The 22,343-nt window shown below is 32.3% G+C and overlaps 1 protein-coding gene across 1 annotated transcript; it reads right to left on the bottom strand.

The window, feature by feature from the left end:
- Positions 1 to 14,995: 14,995 nt before the first annotated feature.
- On the bottom strand, positions 14,996 to 22,108 carry LOC133778481 (probable polygalacturonase). Its single transcript, XM_062218427.1, has 6 exons — positions 21,952 to 22,108; positions 21,500 to 21,856; positions 20,440 to 20,560; positions 19,615 to 19,789; positions 19,413 to 19,483; positions 14,996 to 15,838 (listed from the first exon to the last, which is right to left on the bottom strand). Exons 2-6 carry the CDS (start codon positions 21,845 to 21,847, stop codon positions 15,129 to 15,131), a joined length of 1,425 nt encoding a protein of 474 aa, XP_062074411.1. The 5' UTR covers positions 21,848 to 21,856; positions 21,952 to 22,108; the 3' UTR covers positions 14,996 to 15,128.
- Between the last annotated feature and the right edge of the window lie 235 nt (positions 22,109 to 22,343).

The raw sequence follows: 22,343 nt of genomic DNA, 5'->3' as shown, positions 1-22,343 counted from the left end.
ATGAGATGTTAAAAATGTATTGGATGAACAGTTTTAGACAGACGTTTTTGGCAAGGAATCTTGATTCTTATTTTTGTGTCAAGTTGATCTCATCACGGGAGCAATCTTGTAATAAAAATGGAAAATCTTGTTATATATATATATGACCAAGAATTATTATTATTATTATTCTTATTATTATTACTACTACTCATCATCATATACTATATAAATACGTAGTTTGTTTTCCTTACCATACTTTGCTAAACGTTAAAAAGATACCAAAAATATTCTTACAAGTTATCTCTAACATACCTATTGTAATTAAAATTGAACGATTTAATTTCACTAATATTATTATTTAAAATTAATAATAAAAAAATCTAGAATATTCACCACAATTTGATTTCTCTCATTATTACTTTCGTAATCGATCAAATTTTTGTATGTAACATTGTGTTTTGAGTAAACCTACGGAAATTTGTTTTTCTTATACTTGTTTACAAAAATGATACATGTTTCTACAGAAATTTAGGTATTAGGTTTCATAAAAATGTGCAAGAAAAAGGAAATTATATGTTTTATGGCTTTTTTTTTTTTTTTTGACAAGATTATAAAAATATGACTTTTTTTTTTCAAAAAACTTAATTTATGACTTTTTTTTAAAGAATTTTTAAATTTATGGATTTAGTTTCCATACTTTTGTATAAATTTTGTTATTAATTAAATTTTATATAATTGAAAGGATATTTTATTAATTTCTTTATTATTTTTTACCGTAAATTTTATCCTGTTCTTTTAAAAAACATGATATTACATAACATTTTTCTAATTATACTTAAATTAGAAATGAATTATTTTTATTATATCATCAATTTTTTAATATCTTTTAATTTATATTTATTACTTTTCAGTTATTTTTTCACTTTAATTTATTTTTTGTCTTCTACATTCCTCTTCTTCAATCTTATGGAAAAGTTCCTGGTCCATTCTTCTCTTCAATCTTTATGTTAAATTTGTTTGTTTTTAATATCAATTTTTAATCTTTTAATTTTTTTATATTAAATTGTTATTACATAACATTTTTAATCGAATTCTGTTCTCGTAGAACTTGTTCAATTATGTAGAACTCGAATTGTCCAAATGTTGCTTTGACTTTTTCCAAGTATGCTGATATTTTAGTGCCCCGAGCCTGGTATTCTCCTAGGACTTGGTTGACAACCAATTGAAAGTCACTATAACAGTGAATGACTTTTTCCGTTAGCTCAGAAGCTATTTAGAGCCTTGCTAATAACACCTCATACTCAGTCTCATTATTGGAGGTCTCGAAGCCAAATCTTAAAGCTGAATGAAACTTGTTTCCTGATGGGGTTATTAGGATAATGCCTGCCCCTAATCCGTTCTCGTTAGAGGATCCATCGATGTATAGTCTCCACAGCTCGCAGGCTGGGGTTACAACTTCTTCGTTGGTTATTCCAATACACTGGACTATGAAGTCAGCTAAGTCCTGTCCCATTATCGTCATTCTTGGGTGATACGTTATTTCGAACTGCCCTAGCTCAACCGCCCATTTCAATATTCCAAGCACATGTATAGGGTGTGCTTGGAAGTAAGGTCGAAGTTTCTAGGACGCGTGTATTAAGCGCAATGAGAGCTTTTCCATCAGTGGATATCTTGATTCTGCCCCCAGTAATCTTTTGCTGACATAATAAACATGTCTTTGTACCTTTTTATCCTCCCAAACTAGTGCTGCACTGATTTCATGGTCGGTTGTAGCGAGGTATAAATACAATATTTCCTCTGTAACTAGTTTGAATAAGATCGGTGGTTCAATGAGATGTTTTTTTAGAGCCTGAAAATCGAGCTCGCACTCATCTGACCATTCAAACTTTTTGCCCCCTCTTAGAAGATTAAATAATGGTAAACACTTGTCCGTAGATTTTAAGATGAACCTACTCAATGCTGCCATACGTCCAATTAGACCCTAGACGTCTTTATGCTTTCAAGGTGAAGGCATGTCAATTAAGGCCCTTATCTTATTTGAGTTTGCCTCGATGCCTCGAGCGTTCACTATAAATCTGAGAAACTTTCTTGAAGATACTCCGAATGAGCGCTTTTGTGGGTTGAGTCTCATGTTGTACTTTCACAGTATTGCGAAGCACTCTGCGAAGTCATCAACATGGTTAGTATTGTGCTTGGACATGACTAGCGTATCATCCACATACAATTCCATGTTGTTTCCTATCTATTCGACAAACATTCTCTTTACTAGTCTCTGATATGTAGCCCCAGCATTTTTGAGCCCGAAGGGCATCACATTGTAACAATACATCCCTTTTATCGGTCATGAAACTCGTATGCTCTTATTCGGGTGCATGCATGGCTATCTGGTTATATCCAGAATATTATGCGTCCATGAATTACATGATGTCATGACCCGAGGTTGCATCCATGAGCTAATCAATTTGAGGCAGAGGGAAACAACCCTTTGGACATGCTTTGTTGAGGTCCGAATAGTCGATGCAAGTTCACCACTTGTCGTTGGGTTTCGAGACCAAAACTGGGTTGTCAATCCATTCTGGGTAGAAATCATCTTGGATAAAGCAATTTGCTTTTAATCTTTCGACCCCCTTTTTCAAAGCTTTCTTCCTCTCGTCATCAAGGAGTCTTCTCATCTTCTGATTTGGAGGGAAGTTTTTGTCGAAGTTTAACGCATGGCTTATAACATTGGGTGTAATGTCCCAAATTCCCTAATGTGGTTTAAGCTTGGATTAGGGGGCCAGGAGAGCCATAATTTATTTATTATGTCATTATGTGATTAAATGCATGATTATATGATTATATGATGATAATTGCATGCATGTGGATTCACTTATCATTAGAAGGGCATTTTCGTAATTTGGCCCGCTGAGGGCATATCTGTATATTCATGTGCATGTTTGTGATGATGAGACCACATTATAATGTGGATATGTTCGAGCTATTCGGCATGAGACGATCTTAGAATGCAAATTAGTGGTTTGGTCATAACGAGATTAATTTCCAAGCTCGAGGTAAGCCTAGAGGTAATTTGATGCTTAGTACATTACCGGGAATGATTGGGTAATGGGTTATGATCTAATTATTATTTGAGAATAACGGGAATTGGAGGATATTAATTATAATTAGCGGGATAAGTGAGAAATGACTATTTTTCCCTTGGGTGGCTGTTAAGGAATTAAATGGACATATGGGCATTTTGGTCTTTTGACCAAGGGATATATGTTGAGATAGAAAGTTGTAGAAGCTTTAGGCAGCAAAACAGAGACTCTCTTTCTCTACCTCACGACCATATCTCTTCCTCTCTGCTCTTTGGATTTTTGAAGCTTATTTTGAGGATTCAAACTTGGGAATCAAAGCTTGAGGTATTAGGCTAGTGATCAGCCATTGAAGGGATTCAAACCTGTGATTAAGGTAAGGTTTCAGCCATGTTTTCTGGTTTCTTGCTCTGTTTTTAAGTTAGTTCTTGAGCTTGAGGTTTGATATTTGAAGTGGTTATTTGATGTGGTTTTGAGTGGGTTAAAGATTGGGTTTTGCTAATAAACTGGTGTATATATTGTGGTAATGGTTGGTTATGATTTTTGGGTTGATTTGATGAAGGATTGGGCTAGTTTGAATTAAGAAATGGGTAGGGGAGCTAGGTTCACTGGGTCAAGTTGCGACCAAGTTCATGCAAGTTACGACTTGGACCCAAGCTAGAGCCTCCCTTGGGCTCTGATAGGCAGGCGCGCCGCGACTTGATAGGCCAAGTCACGACCCGCCCTGGTACCCCAGATAGATTGTTTTCTGTCTTGGAGGCGCGCCGCGACTCACTAGGCCAAGTCGCGGCCTGCCCCTTTCTTTTGTGCCAGGGAGGAGTTTTTCAAGGGTTTAGGCTTGGGGTTTCATTTCCTAAGGCTTGGGACCGAATCTACTAACCGTTTTAGTACGATTTGAGGTCCAGGGAGCGAGGATTTTTATTATGAACCTTTTATTATTTATTTTTATTGATGGGATTTCATATTGGTTACGACTAGGTGACGGCCAAGGGACTTAAGGACCGATCGTTCTCAAAGGTTGTTCTTTTATTATTTCTCGCTTGAACCAGAGGTAAGAAAACTGCACCCAGTATGTGACATGCATGGTTATTGATGAAGCATGTTGAGTGCTCTATATATTGACATTGATTGCATAGTAAATGCATAACAGCTTGGCTTTTTTGTGTATGGTACTGACTTATCAGTCAGAGAACGACAATGGTGTTTAGTATTGATCTTGAAGCTGTAACTTATGAGTCAAGTTCAGCGGTGATATGAGCATATTGGTCGTATGGTATTGGCTTAAGAGTCAGGGACGACATTAATGTGTTTAACACAGGCTGAAATGATTAGATCTAATCACCATGAGCATGAAATGCTTGACCGACCCTAAGTTCGATGAAATCTAAAAGCGCTTGTCTAGTATAAAGGTTAGTTACATAGAGCCAGAGCCAAAAGGCTCAGGTGACTGAATGTCACATGGCTTAGGGTGCAGAGCCCTAGAGAAAGACTTATTAGTCATCTATTCAGAGTATGACTTAATAGTCACTTATCTGATTAGGGTGCGGAGCCCAAAGTGTGACTCACTATCTGATTAGGGCGGCAAGCCCCAGAATGATTACCATAATCATTTATTGATATTACATACATGCAGTAATAAGTTTTCTTGTTGAGCCTAGGCTCACGGGTGCTATGTGGTGTAGGTAAAGGGAAAGAAAAGCTCACCCAGGCTTGAGTGGAGATCTTAGGTGGAGATGTGTACATATGTGGCCGCTTGACCATCACGACCAAGGTGTTCTCAGAGGAACTAGGGGTTAACCCTATTTTTGCCGCTTAGGTCAGCGAGTTGTAATTTTTACACTGTAATGACACATTTTGGATTGTAAATAACTTTGTAAACACTTTTATGGCCCCATCTACAGTTTTATGTTTTAAATAAAATATATCTATTCCTTTTGATCACGATTTTTTTCACCTTAGCTTATTAATAACACCTAGATGCGCGTTTATAACCAAATGACTTGTTTAGCGAGTTAATCATTGTTTAAAGTCCACAGTAACGGTCTTGGAGTAACCAGGGCGTTACATTGGGACTAATCCCAATCATATCGGAGTGCAACCATGCGAATACATCCTGATTTTCCCTCAGGAAGCAAATTAACTGCTATCCCGCATCCTTTGGGAGGTTCTTCCCAATCCTTACAACCTTGGTGGTGTCTTTTTCATCGAGCTGAATATCTTCGAGCTCTTCATTCGGACCGAGAACAGCTTTATATTTGTAATGCCCCGGATTCCCTAATGTGGTTTAGCGGCTGGATTTGTAGGCCGGGAGGGCCATAATTGCTTAATTACGCCACTAAATGTGTTTATGCATATTTATGAGAATTATATTATAATATAATGTTACTTGTATGCATATCGATGTTATGTGTTGAGACCACATTATGATGTGGGTTTGCTCGAGCTATTTGACATGAGACGATCGTAGATTATTGATTAGCGGTTTAGTCACAACAGGTTTAAGTGTCGGGACTTGGGTTGAGTCTCGGGGTGATTTTGATGATTAGAGCGTTACCAGGAGATAAAGGGTAACGGGATGTGAATTATTGGTGTTTATGATTTTTGAGAATAACGGGAATTGGAGAGCGTTAATTATGATTAACGAGTTAGGAGGAAAGTACCAAAAATGCCCTTAGGAGCCTTTAGAAAGTATTAATTGACCTAGGGGTAAAATGGACATTTCACCCCTAGGATAGATATAACACTTGTTGGCTGAAGAAAATAATAAAAACAGAGTATGCAAAAAGGAGTTCTCCCGTACCTTCTTTTCTTCATTTTTCTTTGTGGTTTTTGAGCCAACTTTGAGGATTCTAGCTTGGGAAGCAAGCCTTGGGAGTTTGGGAGTGTGTTCCACTATTGAAGAGCTTCATAAGCCAAGCTTTGGGTAAGTTTCTAACCATAGTTTCTCTGGTTTGCTCTGTTTTGGTTTTGTTTTGCAGCTGAAATGTTTAGGGTGAATTCATGGGTTTTGTTGGGAGTTTTGGCTAGGGTTCCCATGCTTGTGATGTTTGGGGTGTGTTGGGATGGTTTTTGGGTTCATTTGGCATCAAGAATAGGCTTTGGAAGCTTGGAGATCGAGTTAGAAACGAAGGAGATGAAGAAGGTCGGTTCAGGGATGTTTTGGGCTGGAGGTAGCGCTACAGCGCCCACCCTAGGGCGCTGTAGCGCTCCTCAGGAGGCTTTTTGGCTTTTGGGAGGTTCTGAGTAGAGCGCTGTGGCGCTAGGGGTTGAGCGCTGTAGCGCTACCCTGTTCCTTCCAAACCCCGTTTTGAGTGTTTTTAAGGGTTTTTGACTTGGGGTTTCAATCCTTAAGGCCCGGGATCGATTCTACCCATCGTGTGGGCATGTTTCGAGGTCCCGAGGATGGTGCTTAGGTTAAGACCCTATTATTTTGGATTCTCATTAATGGAGGTTATAATTGGTTGTGATTAGGTAACTGCTAAGGAACTAAAAGGTCGATCGTTCTCAGGGGTCGTCTCTATCATATTTCTCGCTCGAACTTGAGGTAAGAAAACAGTGTATGGATACAGTTGCACCCTGTACAGGTATACGAAATGCATGGTTTGATATTGAGGCATGTTGGTTGATATATGTGAACGTGGATTGCATATTAAATGCTAATGAATACTGATTACCTGTTTGAGACACTGACTAGTCAGGGACCGACTCTAAAGTCGATGATCACGCATCGAATGACTCTATGGCATTAATGCGGGACCGTCCCTAAGGTCGAAAAACTTATAAGCGCTTGCCTGGTCTACGACCAGATGACTATAGCCAAGGTATATGACCCCGGTGACCGTTTGTCACGTGGCTAGGGGACGTTGTCCATAGTTTCGACCCTAGAGTCGTGAGGAAGGTTATGTTGGTGACCAATCACCATGCACCTGTCCTGAACATGCTTATGTTGGTTATGTTGGCTAGAGGGAGCGATGCTCATTACTGTGACTTTTGGCTATTGTCACCTATTTGTTGGACTGATAGTCCTGAATGGTTATTATGATCGTTGTTGATATTATATCATGTTTTATTATGTTTTCTTGCTGGGCCTTGGCTCATGGGTGCTATGTGGTGCAGGTAAAGGAAAGGAAAAGCTTGGCCAGCCTTGAGCGGAGAGCTTGGGCGATGTGATGTACATACAGGGCCGCTTGACCGCCACAGTCAAGGAGTTCTCAGAGGGACTAGGGGTTTACCCTATTTTTGCCGCTTAGGCCGGCGGGGATTGTAAATTTGAAACTGTAGCGACTCTTTTTTATTACGAACTACTTGTAAATATTTTAAAAGGCTCATGAGCAGTTTATTTACTTAATGAAAAGTACCCTTTCCTTTTTGCTGGTTTTTCACCTTAACCTGATATTAACACTTAGATCACGTTTTTAACCAAAGGACTCGGGTAGCGGGTCAAATTTCCGGTTCACCGTTCACCGTAACTGTTCTGGGGTAACCAGGGCGTTACAATCTTCTTCTACTCTTGGGTCGATCTCTTCTTCGACATCGTATATCACTTCGTTTATTTCATCAATAATTACTAGGGCATGCACACTAGCTTGGCCTTTTCCCCTCATCGAGATACTATAACATTCTTGGGATGCTAATTGATCCCCCTTCAGTGTTCCAATACCGTTGGGCATTGGAAACTTTACAACCAAATGCTTAACAGATGTGAATTCCCCCAGCCCAATCAGGGCTGGTCTCCCCAGGTGGTGGCTAAGTTAATGTTTGTCATTATAGTTATTAAGGATGGAGGAGTCAGTTTGAGTGCCAACCTCGCCTTTTCTACATTGGCAAACATCTGGGCCCGAGTAGTGAATTTATCTATTGTCCTCATAGGTTTCCTCTGCATGTCGTCTCAAAGAGGACTTCCTGATAGTACTCCAGCTCGTACTGCAATAAGATGACCATTGTCATCAACATTGCAAGCTTGGGCCACCTCTATATTGAACCTCGCCAGGTAGCTCTTTAATGATTTACTTGGTTGTTGTCTAACATTTGTTAGGGCGGAAGCCTCGGGCTTGATACTCTTTAAAGCTTGGAATTTCTTTTTGAATTCCTTAGACAACTGATCCCAAGACGAGATCGAGTGTCTTCGAAACTTGTCAAACCAGTTTTGTGCTGGTCCATTGAGTGTGGTGGGGATAGAGCATACATCTGAGCTTATATCCAACGTTGCTGGCTCGCATCACAATATTGAACGTACTCAGGTGGCTGCCTGGGTCGGTAGTCCCATCGTAGGGGGCCATGTGGGGTATCTTGAAACCATTGGGAAATAGTGTATTCGAGATAAAAGGGGGAAAAAGCTCAAGCTCCTCATCGGAATCGTAAGCCTTTTCTTTATTTTTTCCTTCTTGAAGAAGCTTGAACGCTTCCTCAAGTTGGTTGATTCTTTCCTGAACCAAATCCACCATAGGGGAGCTTGTACTACTGGTAGTTGGTTATTGTTTGTAGGAACTCCAGCTCCTTGTCGCAGCATAGGGTTGTACTGATTTCCATATATTGGTTGTAGGGGCTCCCTTCGGGCATTTAAGTGTGCCCACAGGTCCAGGTTTGTCTGATTAAAATGCTCCCGGTTATGGTTCAGGTGGTCTCGAAGATCAAGATAATCATTTGGATAGTTATCGTAATATCTAGGCTCAATGTTATAAATACTCACCGACCTGCTGTAATCTTGATTTCTGTCAAGGAAGCTGACATTTCTCTTTGGCAACTGCTGTTGTGGGGTTTGATTACGAGGTGGGTTATCCACATGTGCCCTTATGCCGGTTGTTTGTGACCTTGACATATAACTCCCTGATGGCTGGGCTTGTCTATGTTCCTGTTGTACCCCCCGTGAGGCCTCACATTCACCCCTATACTCGGGTCGAGCTTGATGGCTCCTGTCACGACTTCCACTTCTAGCACTTCATGAAGGCCTCTGAGGTGCCCTCTCCCCAGCTCGGTTTCCACTGGGAGCTTGTTGAGGTACACCTCATGCTTGAGAGGGATGCCTAATTGGCGAGGGAGGATGCCAGATTGGTGAGGGTGGCAACCTCTCATTGTTTGGCCTGGCAGGCTCAGGGTTATTTCTAGCAAGTTCAGGGTTATCATTTCGAGCTATCGGGGGAGCTCGATTATTCCCCAGATCTGTGGGAGCGACCCCGGCTGGGTTGTTTCTGACAAGGTTCCGAGATGACCCGCTCGACCAGTTTTTTCCAGTATATTTCCTAGCATCGGTTGAGTCTGTTGGGCCCTTTGTTCGGCCATCCAGGAAGTTGTACTCCTTTGAGGTCGCCCCTGGTCCTCCATGTGGGTGCATGGACTTCAGTAGCTCATCTTTCCATCTTTTCATTTAACCGCGTAGCTTCGACTAACTGTTCACGCAACCTACGATTTTCGAGCTCAACTCCTGGCACGTATCTTTCAGGATTATAACAGTCCTGCTCATTAGGTCTAGAACTCTGATGAGGCTGTTCTCTAGGTGACGACGAGGCACTCTCCTCATCGGGACTCTGTTCCACCACTGGTTGTTTACCAGGCCTTCGAGGATGCTCCTCAGTTCGTGGAGTATGCTCATCAGGGATTTGGGGTAGAGGTCACCCACTGGTTCCAGGAATGTTTAGGGCAGCCATTGTGGCAAAGCGAGAAGCTTTATGCTAAACGGTAGGAGGAATTGCTTAATTCTCTCAATGAAAGCATCAAACTGTTGACATTGTTTTTCACTGACTTAATTATGTAGAGAAATTCAACAATTAAATAGGAAGAAAAGAAAAGAAAGAGATTTTTACGTGGTTCAGCAGTCAAAATCTACCTACGTCCACGAGTCACTTTTATTAAAGTTTGCGTTAAAGCTTCAAAAAAGAGCAATAATCACAGAGTGTTTCTCAGCCCAATACTATGCGTGAGTACAAATGACCAGATCTAGACTATTTATTGACCTTGTTACAAGAATATCTTCCCACAAGTTTAGGGAAGTTACAACATATATTCAAATTTAAATTCAAATGAATATTTGAATAATAATACAATTTTAATGCATTACTTAAATAAATATCTCATAAAATTAGGGATTCAATACACGGTTTAACCTAATCTCAAAGAAATAGGGATTTTCTAACAACTTTTTCATGTGTATGTTTAATGCATCTTCGAGCTTGATTACTGCCTCAATGCGCTTTCGAGATCATTCAAAGCCTCGAGCTCACCATTCCAATTATCACCACCTCCTTGCTTGTATAGTCGCTCGAACTTATATATTGGAAAAGACTGACACTTTCGACCCGACAACTCATGCTTGAGCACTAAAGACGAAGCTAGGGAACTTCGTGACAATTTGTACAAGTATAATGCTAAAATTTGTTAATCCTGAGCTTACTCTTTACGAGCCAACATTTTAAGGCTACTTATTTATTCTCGAAAATTGGGTGTAACACATGGCACCATGACAATATCTCAAACTCCTATCATAGAATCAGCTCCACGTTAAAGTTAACAAAATAAATCGTTAAAACAAAGAATTTTCATTATCTACACACTTATTATATATAAGAGATATTTTGTTCCCCTTGGGGTACTATATTTTACAAAATTGTCAAAAATAAATGTTTGTTTCAAAATCATTTATTTTTGCTAAATTTTTAAATGTAGCAATATAGTTTTACTACTCTTACAAATATCATATTTCGATGGCACTTTGTAAAAATATCAAATCCATGTAAATTTGACAAAACTGTAATTTTAAAGTCTGCAGTCGTATTTTCATAATTTTAACAATCCAAATTTGTAATCTTATTTCTTTAAGAAATAATAACAAAAAAAGAAGAAAAAAAACTTGACTGATAGTATTTTTGATATAATAAATTCACAAAAATGATTATTTGAAGAAAAAACAATTTTATGTATTTTGGTGCTAGTTGTTCATTTTTATACTGTTTTGGCTTCTGAACATGTATTTTTGTAGTATGCACATATTAATAAATAATACAAATCAAATCTCAAACATATTTTTTTTTATCTCAAACATACTTTTTAATTTTTATTGCTCGAAGAAGATATAAGGTGAAATTCTTTTCAAAATTCTAGACGTGTATATTATTATATATACTAGCACGTTTCTTTAAGTTTATTTATATAATTTATTAATTATTTTTATTAATTTATATTAATTTCATATAAATTTCAAATAAATATTTTATTTTAATTAAATAATTTATTTATTTTTGTTGAAGTTTGTTGACGCCATTTTTCGTCAACTTAAATCGTAGAGCAATTAAACAATGTGAATTATGAAGCAAATGAATAATGAAGAAAAACAAGAAGGTTTTTACGTGGTTCATCATTTAATTCTGCCTAGTCCATGAGTCTATGTTATTAAGACTTAGAGTTTTCTGGAAATTCTTCAGAGATGAATTACCCAGAGCTTTCTCTCAAGTAATCAGAAATCGTTCCTTACAAATGATCATTCCTCCTCTATTTATAGGGAAGTTACAGAGTTCATTCCCACATATTTTGGGAAGATATTCTGTATATCAATTCAAATAATGACATTAACTGCAATATCTCCTATATACATGGAAACGTCCCATAAGAACTGGGAACATGTAATAGACTAAATAATATCCCTTAAATATTGGGATTACACAACAATAAGTATGTTCACACGTAATGTGTTATCCTAGGTGACTCATCAGGTCTTCGAGATCAGCAATCGGCGTTGTGACTGTCAAGATTTATGGAACTGTTGCGAACTTGTCACCCAACTTCAGGACATGCTTAGAGTAGATGGATACTATCGAAGCTATCACACCCGAGCTTGCACTTCCCAAGCTCGGCCTGACTTTATCTGAAGACAAATGGTAACAGATGTATCCTAGTGTCGTGCCATTCAAACTCAGAAAATATCCCGAAGTTACACATCTTCGAGGTCATAGTTTTACTTCAGAGATTTTACAATTGGACCAAAAGATGTTTTCATACGTTTCGAGCTCAACATGACGAGCCCAGTTTTCGGGGCCATAACCTCTTGTCTCGAAATCTGGGTGTAACAAAATTTATGTTTGTTCTAATTTTTGAATTTTGGAGTGATAACAATAGATTATATATTATATGTTTAATGTAATATTAAATATTATATGTGGATTTTAAATTTATGTTTTTTGCTAGTTTTTTTTAAAAGTCATTTGTTGCTAATTGATAGTAGATTATATTATATGTTTAATATGATATTATTCTAATACATGAGTTTAAGTTTAATTAAATTTTATTTAAGTTATAAAATGTATGATTTTATTATTTTTAAATAATTATTATTGTAAAATATTTAAAAAATATTCTATTTTAATTTTTTAATTAATTATTTTATTTTATTTAAGTTTAAGTGATGTTTACAATCTACCATTAAATATAAGAATATTATGTTAAATATAAGAATATTCTATTAAATTTAACATTTAAAATATAAAAAATCGTTAAAACTAATAATTTTTGTCATTTACACATTTTTTATATAGAAGAGATAACTTGGAATTTTTTTTAATGTGCATGTAGTGTTTAATTTAATTAAACTGCAAAATGATAGTAAAAAATAAAAATGCACCAATCATTTTAAAAACACAATAAACCATTACGAATAAAACGGAATCATTGTATTCAGCAAAATAATAATAATAATGCAATCATTCTAATGGAATATTTAAAGTAGTATTTTGTTATTTCAAGCAATAATTATCACCTATTAAAAATTAAATATATTTATTCTTAGAATTAAGAATTAAATATATTCTGTATCAAATTGTGGGTTAACGCATCAAACAAAATATGATAAGACAAAGAAGAAAGAAGAAACCTATTATATTAGTTAAGTGTAGGCAACAATATTCCCTTTTTATCACTATTTTTATATACAAAATGTGTTTTTATTGCATTCATCACTATTATTTTATTATTATTTTTAAAATGAGTAATGATTTTTTTTAAGGAAAATGAGTAATAATTTGAGATGCATATTTTCTACACATACATAATAATATAAAACACATTAACCAATCTTTTTATCTCTAGGTCTTTTATCTTTCTAAATCTTATCAGTTAGATCCGAAAAAGTGATATTTTATTAGTTGGGTCCTAATATTTTAAAATGACATTACATGTCTCAACCTATATTTTTTATTTATTTTAAAATGTACAATATATATATATATATCTCTTTTATATTTATATAAAAACTGTGTTGATAACATAAATTATTAATTTTAACAGTTTGTTTTGTTAATTTTAACGGAATATTTTAAATATTTAATAGTATATATTTTTAAAACTAATTAAAAAATAGATATTTATTAATCATATTAATATAAATTTAAATATTATAAAATATTATTATTATAATAATATTTAATATAAGACTACATATATAATAATTATATTACTATAAATTTAAATTTAAATTCAAATGTTATAAAATATTATTATTATAATAATATATAATACACGACGAGATATTTAATAATTATATTAATATAAATTTAAATGTTATGATAATAATATATAATCTTAATTTTTTATATGAATTCAAATATTATTATTATAATAGTATTTAATACAAGACTAAATGTTTAATACTTGTATTTAATCTATGTTTAGATATAATAAAATTTTATTTATATTTAAAAATATTATCATATTATATATATAGCTTAAAAAATTATAAACAATGCTCTGGTTTAATTTTTTATTTAATATATTTATGTGATACAAATTTAATTAAATATTAATAAATTCTATAAATGAAGCTAAGCAAACATATATTGTACGTTATTTGTATCTAGTATATATATATATATAAACAAAAGTAAATCAATTTTAACATGTTTGAAATATATTATTTATGTTAAAAAATGGAGGCAAAAAAATCAAAACTTGATTTCTTTTTTTCCTTTTATCAATGAATGTGGGTAGAATTTTAATAATATAAAGTCTAAAAGATTTGATTTTCTTATATTTGGATCCTAGCAAATAACACAAGAATATTTTTTTTTGGAAAAAAAATATGAGTTAAATTCCTTTAGAAAAACTAAAACTTTATAAATATATACAAAATGGAAAAAAAGTCTAATATATAAACTTAGGAAAATATTTTACTCTACTTTTTTTTTTATACTAAAGTCATAAATTTATGGACAAATTTCAATGCATGTAGAATATTATTAACATATTCAAAGAAGAAGGTAAATGTAATCAAAATTCTATCCAAATTCATTGATTAGAGAATAAAACAAGAATGATTTATCATTGTTTATTATATATTTTTTTGTTGTAAATTTAAAATTTAACTGATGTGAATTGAAAAAGATAGGGACCTATGACCCTATCATATCCATTTTTGATTAAATGATGGCAAGCGATGTGGTAGGAATTTGCTGGCTAGACTGCTCACAGTGGTCAGGTTGCTTGAGTGAAGTTAGAGGATGCCAAAAGTCAACATAATACTAAATATTCAATTAACGTTGCTTTGTATTTTTTTAGTTTAGTTTGTACTAATTAAATAAAATATAATATTTGATATTTCTTCGAAGATTGGCAGCCTCCCTATTGACTTTTTAGTGGACTTATGTAGTTAGTAGGTTAACCGAACTATTATAAACTCTTTATTTATGATAACACTTGTTAGCATACTAAACTATTCCATCAAAGTTCATACACAATCATACCACATTAAATTAGTAGTTGACCCAACAAGTCAACAACATCTAATTGATATAATTTGTAAAAATTAGGATCAACTTTTAAGTCCCAAATATTATAAAGTATAAAAATTGATAATAACAAAAAAAAAACCATATTATTAAATAATCACATATAAAAAGTACTACAACATTTTGTTATATATTAGAACATTACTTTGAGACATTATAGGCTACCTAACATCATTTATGCAATCTATAGCTATTAATATAATTTAATATGGAGTGTCACATTTTCTAATTATATACTATAACATTTCTTTGATTCAAATTTTTTGTTGCATATATATATATAAAATATATAAATATATATAAAATGCTAATGCTTTTTTTTTTTTCCACTACAGGAGGAAGAGCAAGTTTGAAATTGAACATAATCAATAGGCAAAACATCTTCGGGGAAGTCACACGACGTCGTTTTCTCAGGCAAGAGCTCACAAGGCGTAGGAACAACCCCACTCGAAATCCCACCCACGTCCGTACAATTCCACTGCACTTTCTTCGGCTTCTTCGCCAATCCAATGGTGACATTGGAGATACATATTCCAGTAAAAGGGTCACCGGAAATTCCCTCCAATCTGGCTGCCATGCTCACATTCACCGCCACCATATCGCGATAATTGATGTTCTGAATCTGAGGAAGGGCGTTGGGATCGTAGCCGTTATCGGCGTGGGAGCCATAGTTTCCGGTCATCCAAAACGCCCATTTCATGGTCGTCATGGTCATTCTCCGGACGTAAATGTCCCTCACGAAACCACCTCGGCCCACGGCGGTCTTGATTCGGATCCCGGATTCGGTGTCAATGGCGACGATGTCCTCGGCGCGGACGTTCTCGATTCCGCCGGACATCTCGCTGCCGAGGGCGATGACGGCGCTGAAGGGAGATATGCAGGTGAGTCGCCGGATTAGGAGCTGTTTGGTTGGCATTCCGAATGCGATTCCGTACTGGTCCCACCCACTCTTTACTGCCACGCAATCGTCTCCCGAAACTATGTAACAATCTTCTATTCGGGTGTTTGTGCAAGAATCTGATTTTTATTTTATTTTAGAGACATAATTGTAAAGTTAAAAGAAGTAGTAGGATAAACTCTTATTTGTCGAATATTCAGACATTATTTAATTACTGTATATTTTGAAATATTATAAATCATTAATAGAATACACATATTAATGTATGGGAAAATTACACATTGTACGGTATTTGAGAAAAAAAGTCTAAATATACGGTTATATAAGTTTATTACAAATTTATGGTATAATTGTTATCTCTCCCATTTGTAACTTCTGTTTTAGTCTCCACCCACAAATTAATTCTTTGTTTTTGCTGAATCACCCATTCAATGATTCCAACGGTAGTATAAATGTTTTTTTTTTTTTTATAATATGCTACTTTTATATATAAATATATATCAACTAAATTTATTTTGTCTTTTTGCTAATATTTTCCATTTTTTTTGTCTTTGTAGTCTATATTTTTTTCCTATATCTCTTATTTTTGTTTTTTTTAATATTTTACTTTTTACTTGATATTTAAATAGGTTAACAAAGCATTATATAGACAAAACAATTATGATATTGCTTTAAGAAAACATATAATATTACTCTTAAAAATAAACTTATTTTAATTAAGTCAATCAATAAATTAGTAGTATATATGTTGAGAGATGTTATAAAAATAACAAAGGATAAATAATTAAAAAAATTGATCAAACTAAATAAATTTATGTTTTATTTATTGCTTTCGAATTCAATATCCATGATTACTAAAAAAAATCAATATCTATGAGTTACATTAGTTATTGGTTTAATAATTATATATTACAATATAGTTAATGATCGTCACAATATTATTATTTTAATATTTTTAAATTAGAATTATAAATCTTTGTTACAATTATGCTAATAAAAATTATATAATGTTTTTGTAAATATTAGTTACAAAATATATTTTCTAATTATAAAACTAGTTTAAGAAACTTTTGTTACAAAAATAAATTTTTTAGTTACAATTTAATCTCTTTTTAAACTAATTTTTTAAATATTAGTTACAAAAATGTAAAAATTGTTTACCATTTAATAATAGATGTTTACAAATTTGTAACAAATATTTACAATTGTAACAGGTATTTACAAATTTGTAACAGATTTTCATATATTTTTTATATTTTAATGTATTTTTGTAGATTTCCGTTAATAAAGTGTTTTATAAATAATGAATATCTTAAATTTATATTTTTGAGTTGTATAGTATAAATAAGATGGTTCCTGTAATTTTTTGGTATAATATTATAACAATATGAAAAAATATATTATTTTTATGTAAATTTTGGTTACGACCTCTTAACAATAAATTATTTTCGTAAATGTTAGTTACAAAAAATATCTTTCAAATTTATGAAACTAAATTTGTAAACTATTGGTACAAAAATAAAAAATTTAGTTACAAATTTGTTCGTAAGTTTTATGTAAAAAAAAAAATACAATTCTAAAACTGATTTTTGTAAATATTATTTACAAACATATAACAGATGTTTACAATTTTGCAACAGATATTTACAAGTTTGTAAACGTTGATCACAAAAAATTGTATTTTGCCACTTTTATTTACAATTTTTCCACTCCGTATTTACGCTTTTGCCACTCCGTGTTTTTATCAAAAAATTCCGTATTTTTGTAATGTACCGTATTTTTCATATTTTTTTAAACTTTTAGTGTATTTTTGTAAATTACCCTTAATGTATTTCTCTATTTTAATCAATGCGATTTAGTTAAGTAATTGGAGTCATAAAAATTAATCAAACAATCTAATTATTAATAGTCTACTTTGAGATAATTTATACAATGATACTTTTATTAAGAGTGAACATTTGATTCGAAAAATCTGCAATTAAATAATGTGATTTTTTGCAAAACCAGTCAAATTCGGATGAAATTTGATCCGAACCTGACATAGTTCGAATCGTGTTCAAGTTTTGAAATTAAGGACACAAGACCCGAACATAGTTAAAAAAATTAATTTTCGAAAAAGTTAATGCTTTTTTTTATTAAAATTACTAATGCCCAATTTGTAAAAAATCAACATTATCAAACCAGTAACAAAATTAAAAAAAAACACGTGAAAAGTAAAAAAAATAAAAAAGTGTAAAAAAATGATATTTTTGAATTTTTTTTACCTATGCCTATTTTCGGCCCAAAGCCCATTTTGGACCAATCCCATCCGAAACCCGTAAAACTCGAACCCGATTTACTCAAAATCCGAAAACCCGACAGTGTGCACATCTATCTTTTATATTCAATTTATTTTCTCATAAGTTATTATTGACAAATTATTAATCAACTCATGCCAACCAAAGCCAACAAATAAATCGATAATTGCTGCTATAAATTTTTAATCTAAATAAAAAAAATAATATATCATTTTAATAATACCAACTTATAATATTAAGAGACTAAATTTAATAAGATGATATTATTTTCTTTTCATAATTTCGTGTCAATGATAGAAATAAGGAAATTGACAAATGATAATAGAGAAATTATATATATATATTGATATATTTTAAAGGGGAAGAGAAAATTTATGTATGAGTTTGATTTTATTTTTTGCTTAAGCATAATTAAGGAAAGTGGTAACCACATGGGTATGAGTATTGATAAGACTAGGTGGACTCATATGAATATAAAGTAGAGAAGTACGTAAAAAAGGGGGCCACTTCAGTCATAATGAGAATAAAAATTAAATCAATGAGGGTATAAATTAAAAGTAATGTGTGTGATTAAATTTAAGAGAATTTACTCATTTTGGTAGATTATGTTTTTGCAAAATATTTTTTTTTATATTTTTTTTCTTCAATAATGTTCATATAGTACCACGTATATTAAAATAATTCATATTTAGTAGCATAGACTCAGATTTGATAAATAAAATCTTATCAATATGATTAAACTATCATCAGTTATATGTAATTAAATTATTAAATTTGAATTTGGAAATCATATAATTAAGAGCAGTTTGATTAAAGTAATAAATTTTTATTAATTAAATTTAAATTTATGATACCAAATATATACGATTTCAAAATATAAGATACCAAATAAGTATAATTTTAAAATACAGAATACTAAATTAGCATTATTGTAAACATAGAGTACCAAAATAATACTTTACAAAAATACAAATTGTTAAATGTATAATGTATTGAATAACAACACTATTTTATAGAAAGTTTAGCTATGCTTGTTTAATAGAGAATAAAATCATAATTACATGGTGGGAGAAAATTGAGTGAAAAATAATTGGGTCAGGTCACTAAAATTTTCTCCATCATAAAACAAAAAAAAGATCAAAATTATTTTTAAGTTTTCTATTCACTAAATAAGCATCCATATTTTCTCTCTTATGTATTGGATTTTAAAAAAAAAAAAAAAAAATTAGTGAAATGTTTTACTTTTGTAGTCATTTTGTGAAAATGTATTTATTCCTAAAAAAACATGTATTTATCACTTAATTTAAACTAGTGAATTTTGTTAAAAAGAAAAGACTAGTGAATGGTGATCAATAAAGTGTAAGAAAAGTATAATTGGGAGAGTAAGAAAGTTAACCTGGGTTAATCCCATCTGTGTTTGGAGAAGTCACAGGAGCAAGGATTGTAATGCCTTGAACAAGAATATTGCTGCAATATTTTTCATAATTCAAAAAATTAAATTAAATATAAATAATTAATACATACATAAATAAATAAAAACTTTTCATATTTTCGATATTAATTAAGAAAAAGAAAAAATGAAGGGAATTAATAAAAACCTGCTGTAAACAGGGTGAATGTTCCAAGATGGAGAATTGAGCAAAGTGAGGTTAGAAATTTGAATATTCTCCGAATGCATTATTTCGATCAGGTACGGGCGAGTGTATTTTAGTTCTCCACCACGGAACTTTTTCCACCACAACTCTCCTTGACCATCAATTGTGCCATTGTTCCCTGATTATCACAAAGATTTAATTTTACTTGGAAATAATATATAGTAAAATCAAAATTATTCACTATTTCCTTAGGACCTCTTTAATTCAATTTAATACCACTTTTCAAATGTGATCTTAGCACATTTCGCTAGTGTGTACTATGCACCCCTAATTAGGAATTAAAACGTTATGTTAGCTAATACCACAATAAATTTGATAACTTAAAATAAGATTAAGACGTGTGTTATTTTTTCGTTGGTGGAAATAATTAAGAGATACTAAATTTTGAGATGGGTGATTTTTATTCCTTGATTATTGGTTTGATAATATCACAAGGCTTTAAGAGACTTTGTAGCTATGATTGATTTTTCTAATTTCTTTCTAATGTTCGGGGGCAATAAATTTAAAATAATGCTAAAGAGAAAAATATATTAAGATGCTCAATACCATATATTATTATTGGTATAAATCAATATTAAATTTCACATATTTAAATTTAAATTAATTTTAAATTAAAATATGTGAGATCCACTGCTAAATATAATCATTATTCTTCTGACCAAAACTAACAAATATAATAATCATGATTATTCTAATACTTTTCTATGTATATTTCCTACAATTCCTATAATAATGTATACATATATATATATATATATATATTTATACCTGTAATTACAACATCAGTGAGATTAGATCCAAAGATAAGACTACTGAACCGTCCACCTTCTGTATCCCTTCCTCGACCATATGATGGTAAAGGTTCAATCACTGGCCATTCATTCTCATCCTACATACATATATATACACAAAAACTCTAATATATAAATCATGTGTTTTATTTTTAATTAAAACTAATCTATGGCCAAAACCCAAATCACATACTAATTAATTAAAGGAAACTTGACATAATAATATGGCCCATTATGATCACGAGATATAGAATATGGTCATATATCACATCACATTCACACTCACATAATGGACCTGGACCCCATCAAAATGTGATTCCCACTTCTTCTCCTCCTCCCAAATTTCATCTTCTCTTTTTATTCTTTTTTTTTTCCAACTTTTTGTTTTTGCTTCTTTAAAGTAATAATAAGAGCATAATTAATACAGGCGGTGGATCAAAGTACCGTGCTTATGTACATATTATATTATTAGTAAGCACTAATTAGATTAGTGGATACTAATAATAATATATAATACAAGATTTTCACATGACAACATATGATTCTCTCGATCAAAGAATCTATTAATAATAATAGTAAAAATGTTTTATTTTTAGTTAAGTAACTATTTGTTACCTTATATTTTTATAAAGTATCATTTTAGTACCATATGTTTATAATAATGCATATTTAGTATTCTGTATTTTGAAATTGTATATATTTGATATATTATATTTTGAAATCGTATATATTTGGTACCCTAAATTCAAATTTAATTATTAAAATTTTACCAATTTAATCAAATTTATCTCAATTATATGAATTCAAAATTTAAATTTAATTACTTAATTACATATATCTGATAACAATTTGGTCATATCTATAAAATTTGAGTTTAGGGTACTAAATATGTATAATTTTAAAATACAAAATACCATATGAGCATTATTAAAAAAAATTAGTACCAAAACGATACTTTGAAAAATATAAGTTAACAAATAAGTAATTACCTTTATTTTTCTAAATATATAGTAAAAATGGTATAATAAATTAATAACCTGTGAAGCGAGTAAAACAGCGTCCTTGTCAAGAAAAAGAGTGAAATGGCTGGTGAGATTGAAACTTCCGGTCAACCATTTCCCAGGTGGAACGAAGAGTAAAGATCCACCGTCCGACGAGAACTGACTCAGACTATTGATTGCAGCCTGAAACGACGCCGTGTTTAGTGTCGTTCCATCACCAACTCCTCCAAAATCTGTCAACGAAGCGCTGTGTGACCTGCAACTGATGGCCGAGTACTCAAGTCCCTCCATTGATGACTGCACTACTGCCTTTGCTTGTCGGCTTTCGATGACCCCATTTGTGCTCAGAAAAATCAACAAAATCAAAGCTAGTATCATTGCCATTTCAATCAACTGTGATCCCCAAAAGAAAAAACAAGAAGAAATATAGTCAATACTTAGATGTGAAAATGAAGAAATGAGTAGGTTTTGGAAGAGGGTTTTTGTACCTGACTTGTTATTGGGACAATACTCAGCTTAGACCACACTTCAGAAAAGAGAGTGGGTCTTTTGGTATTTTTTTGGCAAAGGCTTCTAAGCTATATATATTTGTGTGTGAGTTAGAGTGGTGTATTGATTAATTTAATATGGGTATTCTTAATTAAAAATAAATTAACTTTTTTTTTAATTACTCCATGTCTCGACTTTCAAATAAGGTCATTTGGAATACTTTTAACGTAATGGACGTGAGTATGAGGTTAGAATATTATGTGGGCACATGTAGAAAGTGTATACATTGTATGAATTAATTCATTGGGGTTTCATATTGTACGTAGTTGGTTAAAAGTTTTCAACTATATGTACGTCAAAAGTTAGGTTAGTTTTATTGGTTTTGATAATC

This window comes from Humulus lupulus, chromosome 5, assembly GCF_963169125.1.
Source record: "Humulus lupulus chromosome 5, drHumLupu1.1, whole genome shotgun sequence".
NCBI lineage: Eukaryota > Viridiplantae > Streptophyta > Magnoliopsida > Rosales > Cannabaceae > Humulus > Humulus lupulus.
The sequence above is the reverse complement of the archived record's forward strand: the minus strand, read 5'-3'. Positions and strand labels throughout refer to the sequence as shown.

Excerpts from the sequence above, each read along its gene's own strand:
- LOC133778481 (XM_062218427.1), bottom strand. The coding sequence starts at position 21,847 with ATGGCAATGATACTAGCTTTGATTTTGTTGATTTTTCTGAGCACAAAT. Across the intron at positions 20,561-21,499 it reads CTGTTTTACTCGCTTCACAG|GATGAGAATGAATGGCCAGT; the intron begins GTTATTAATTTA and ends ATATGTATGTAG. Across the intron at positions 15,839-19,412 it reads CACAGATGGGATTAACCCAG|ATTCTTGCACAAACACCCGA; the intron begins GTTAACTTTCTT and ends AATAAAAATCAG.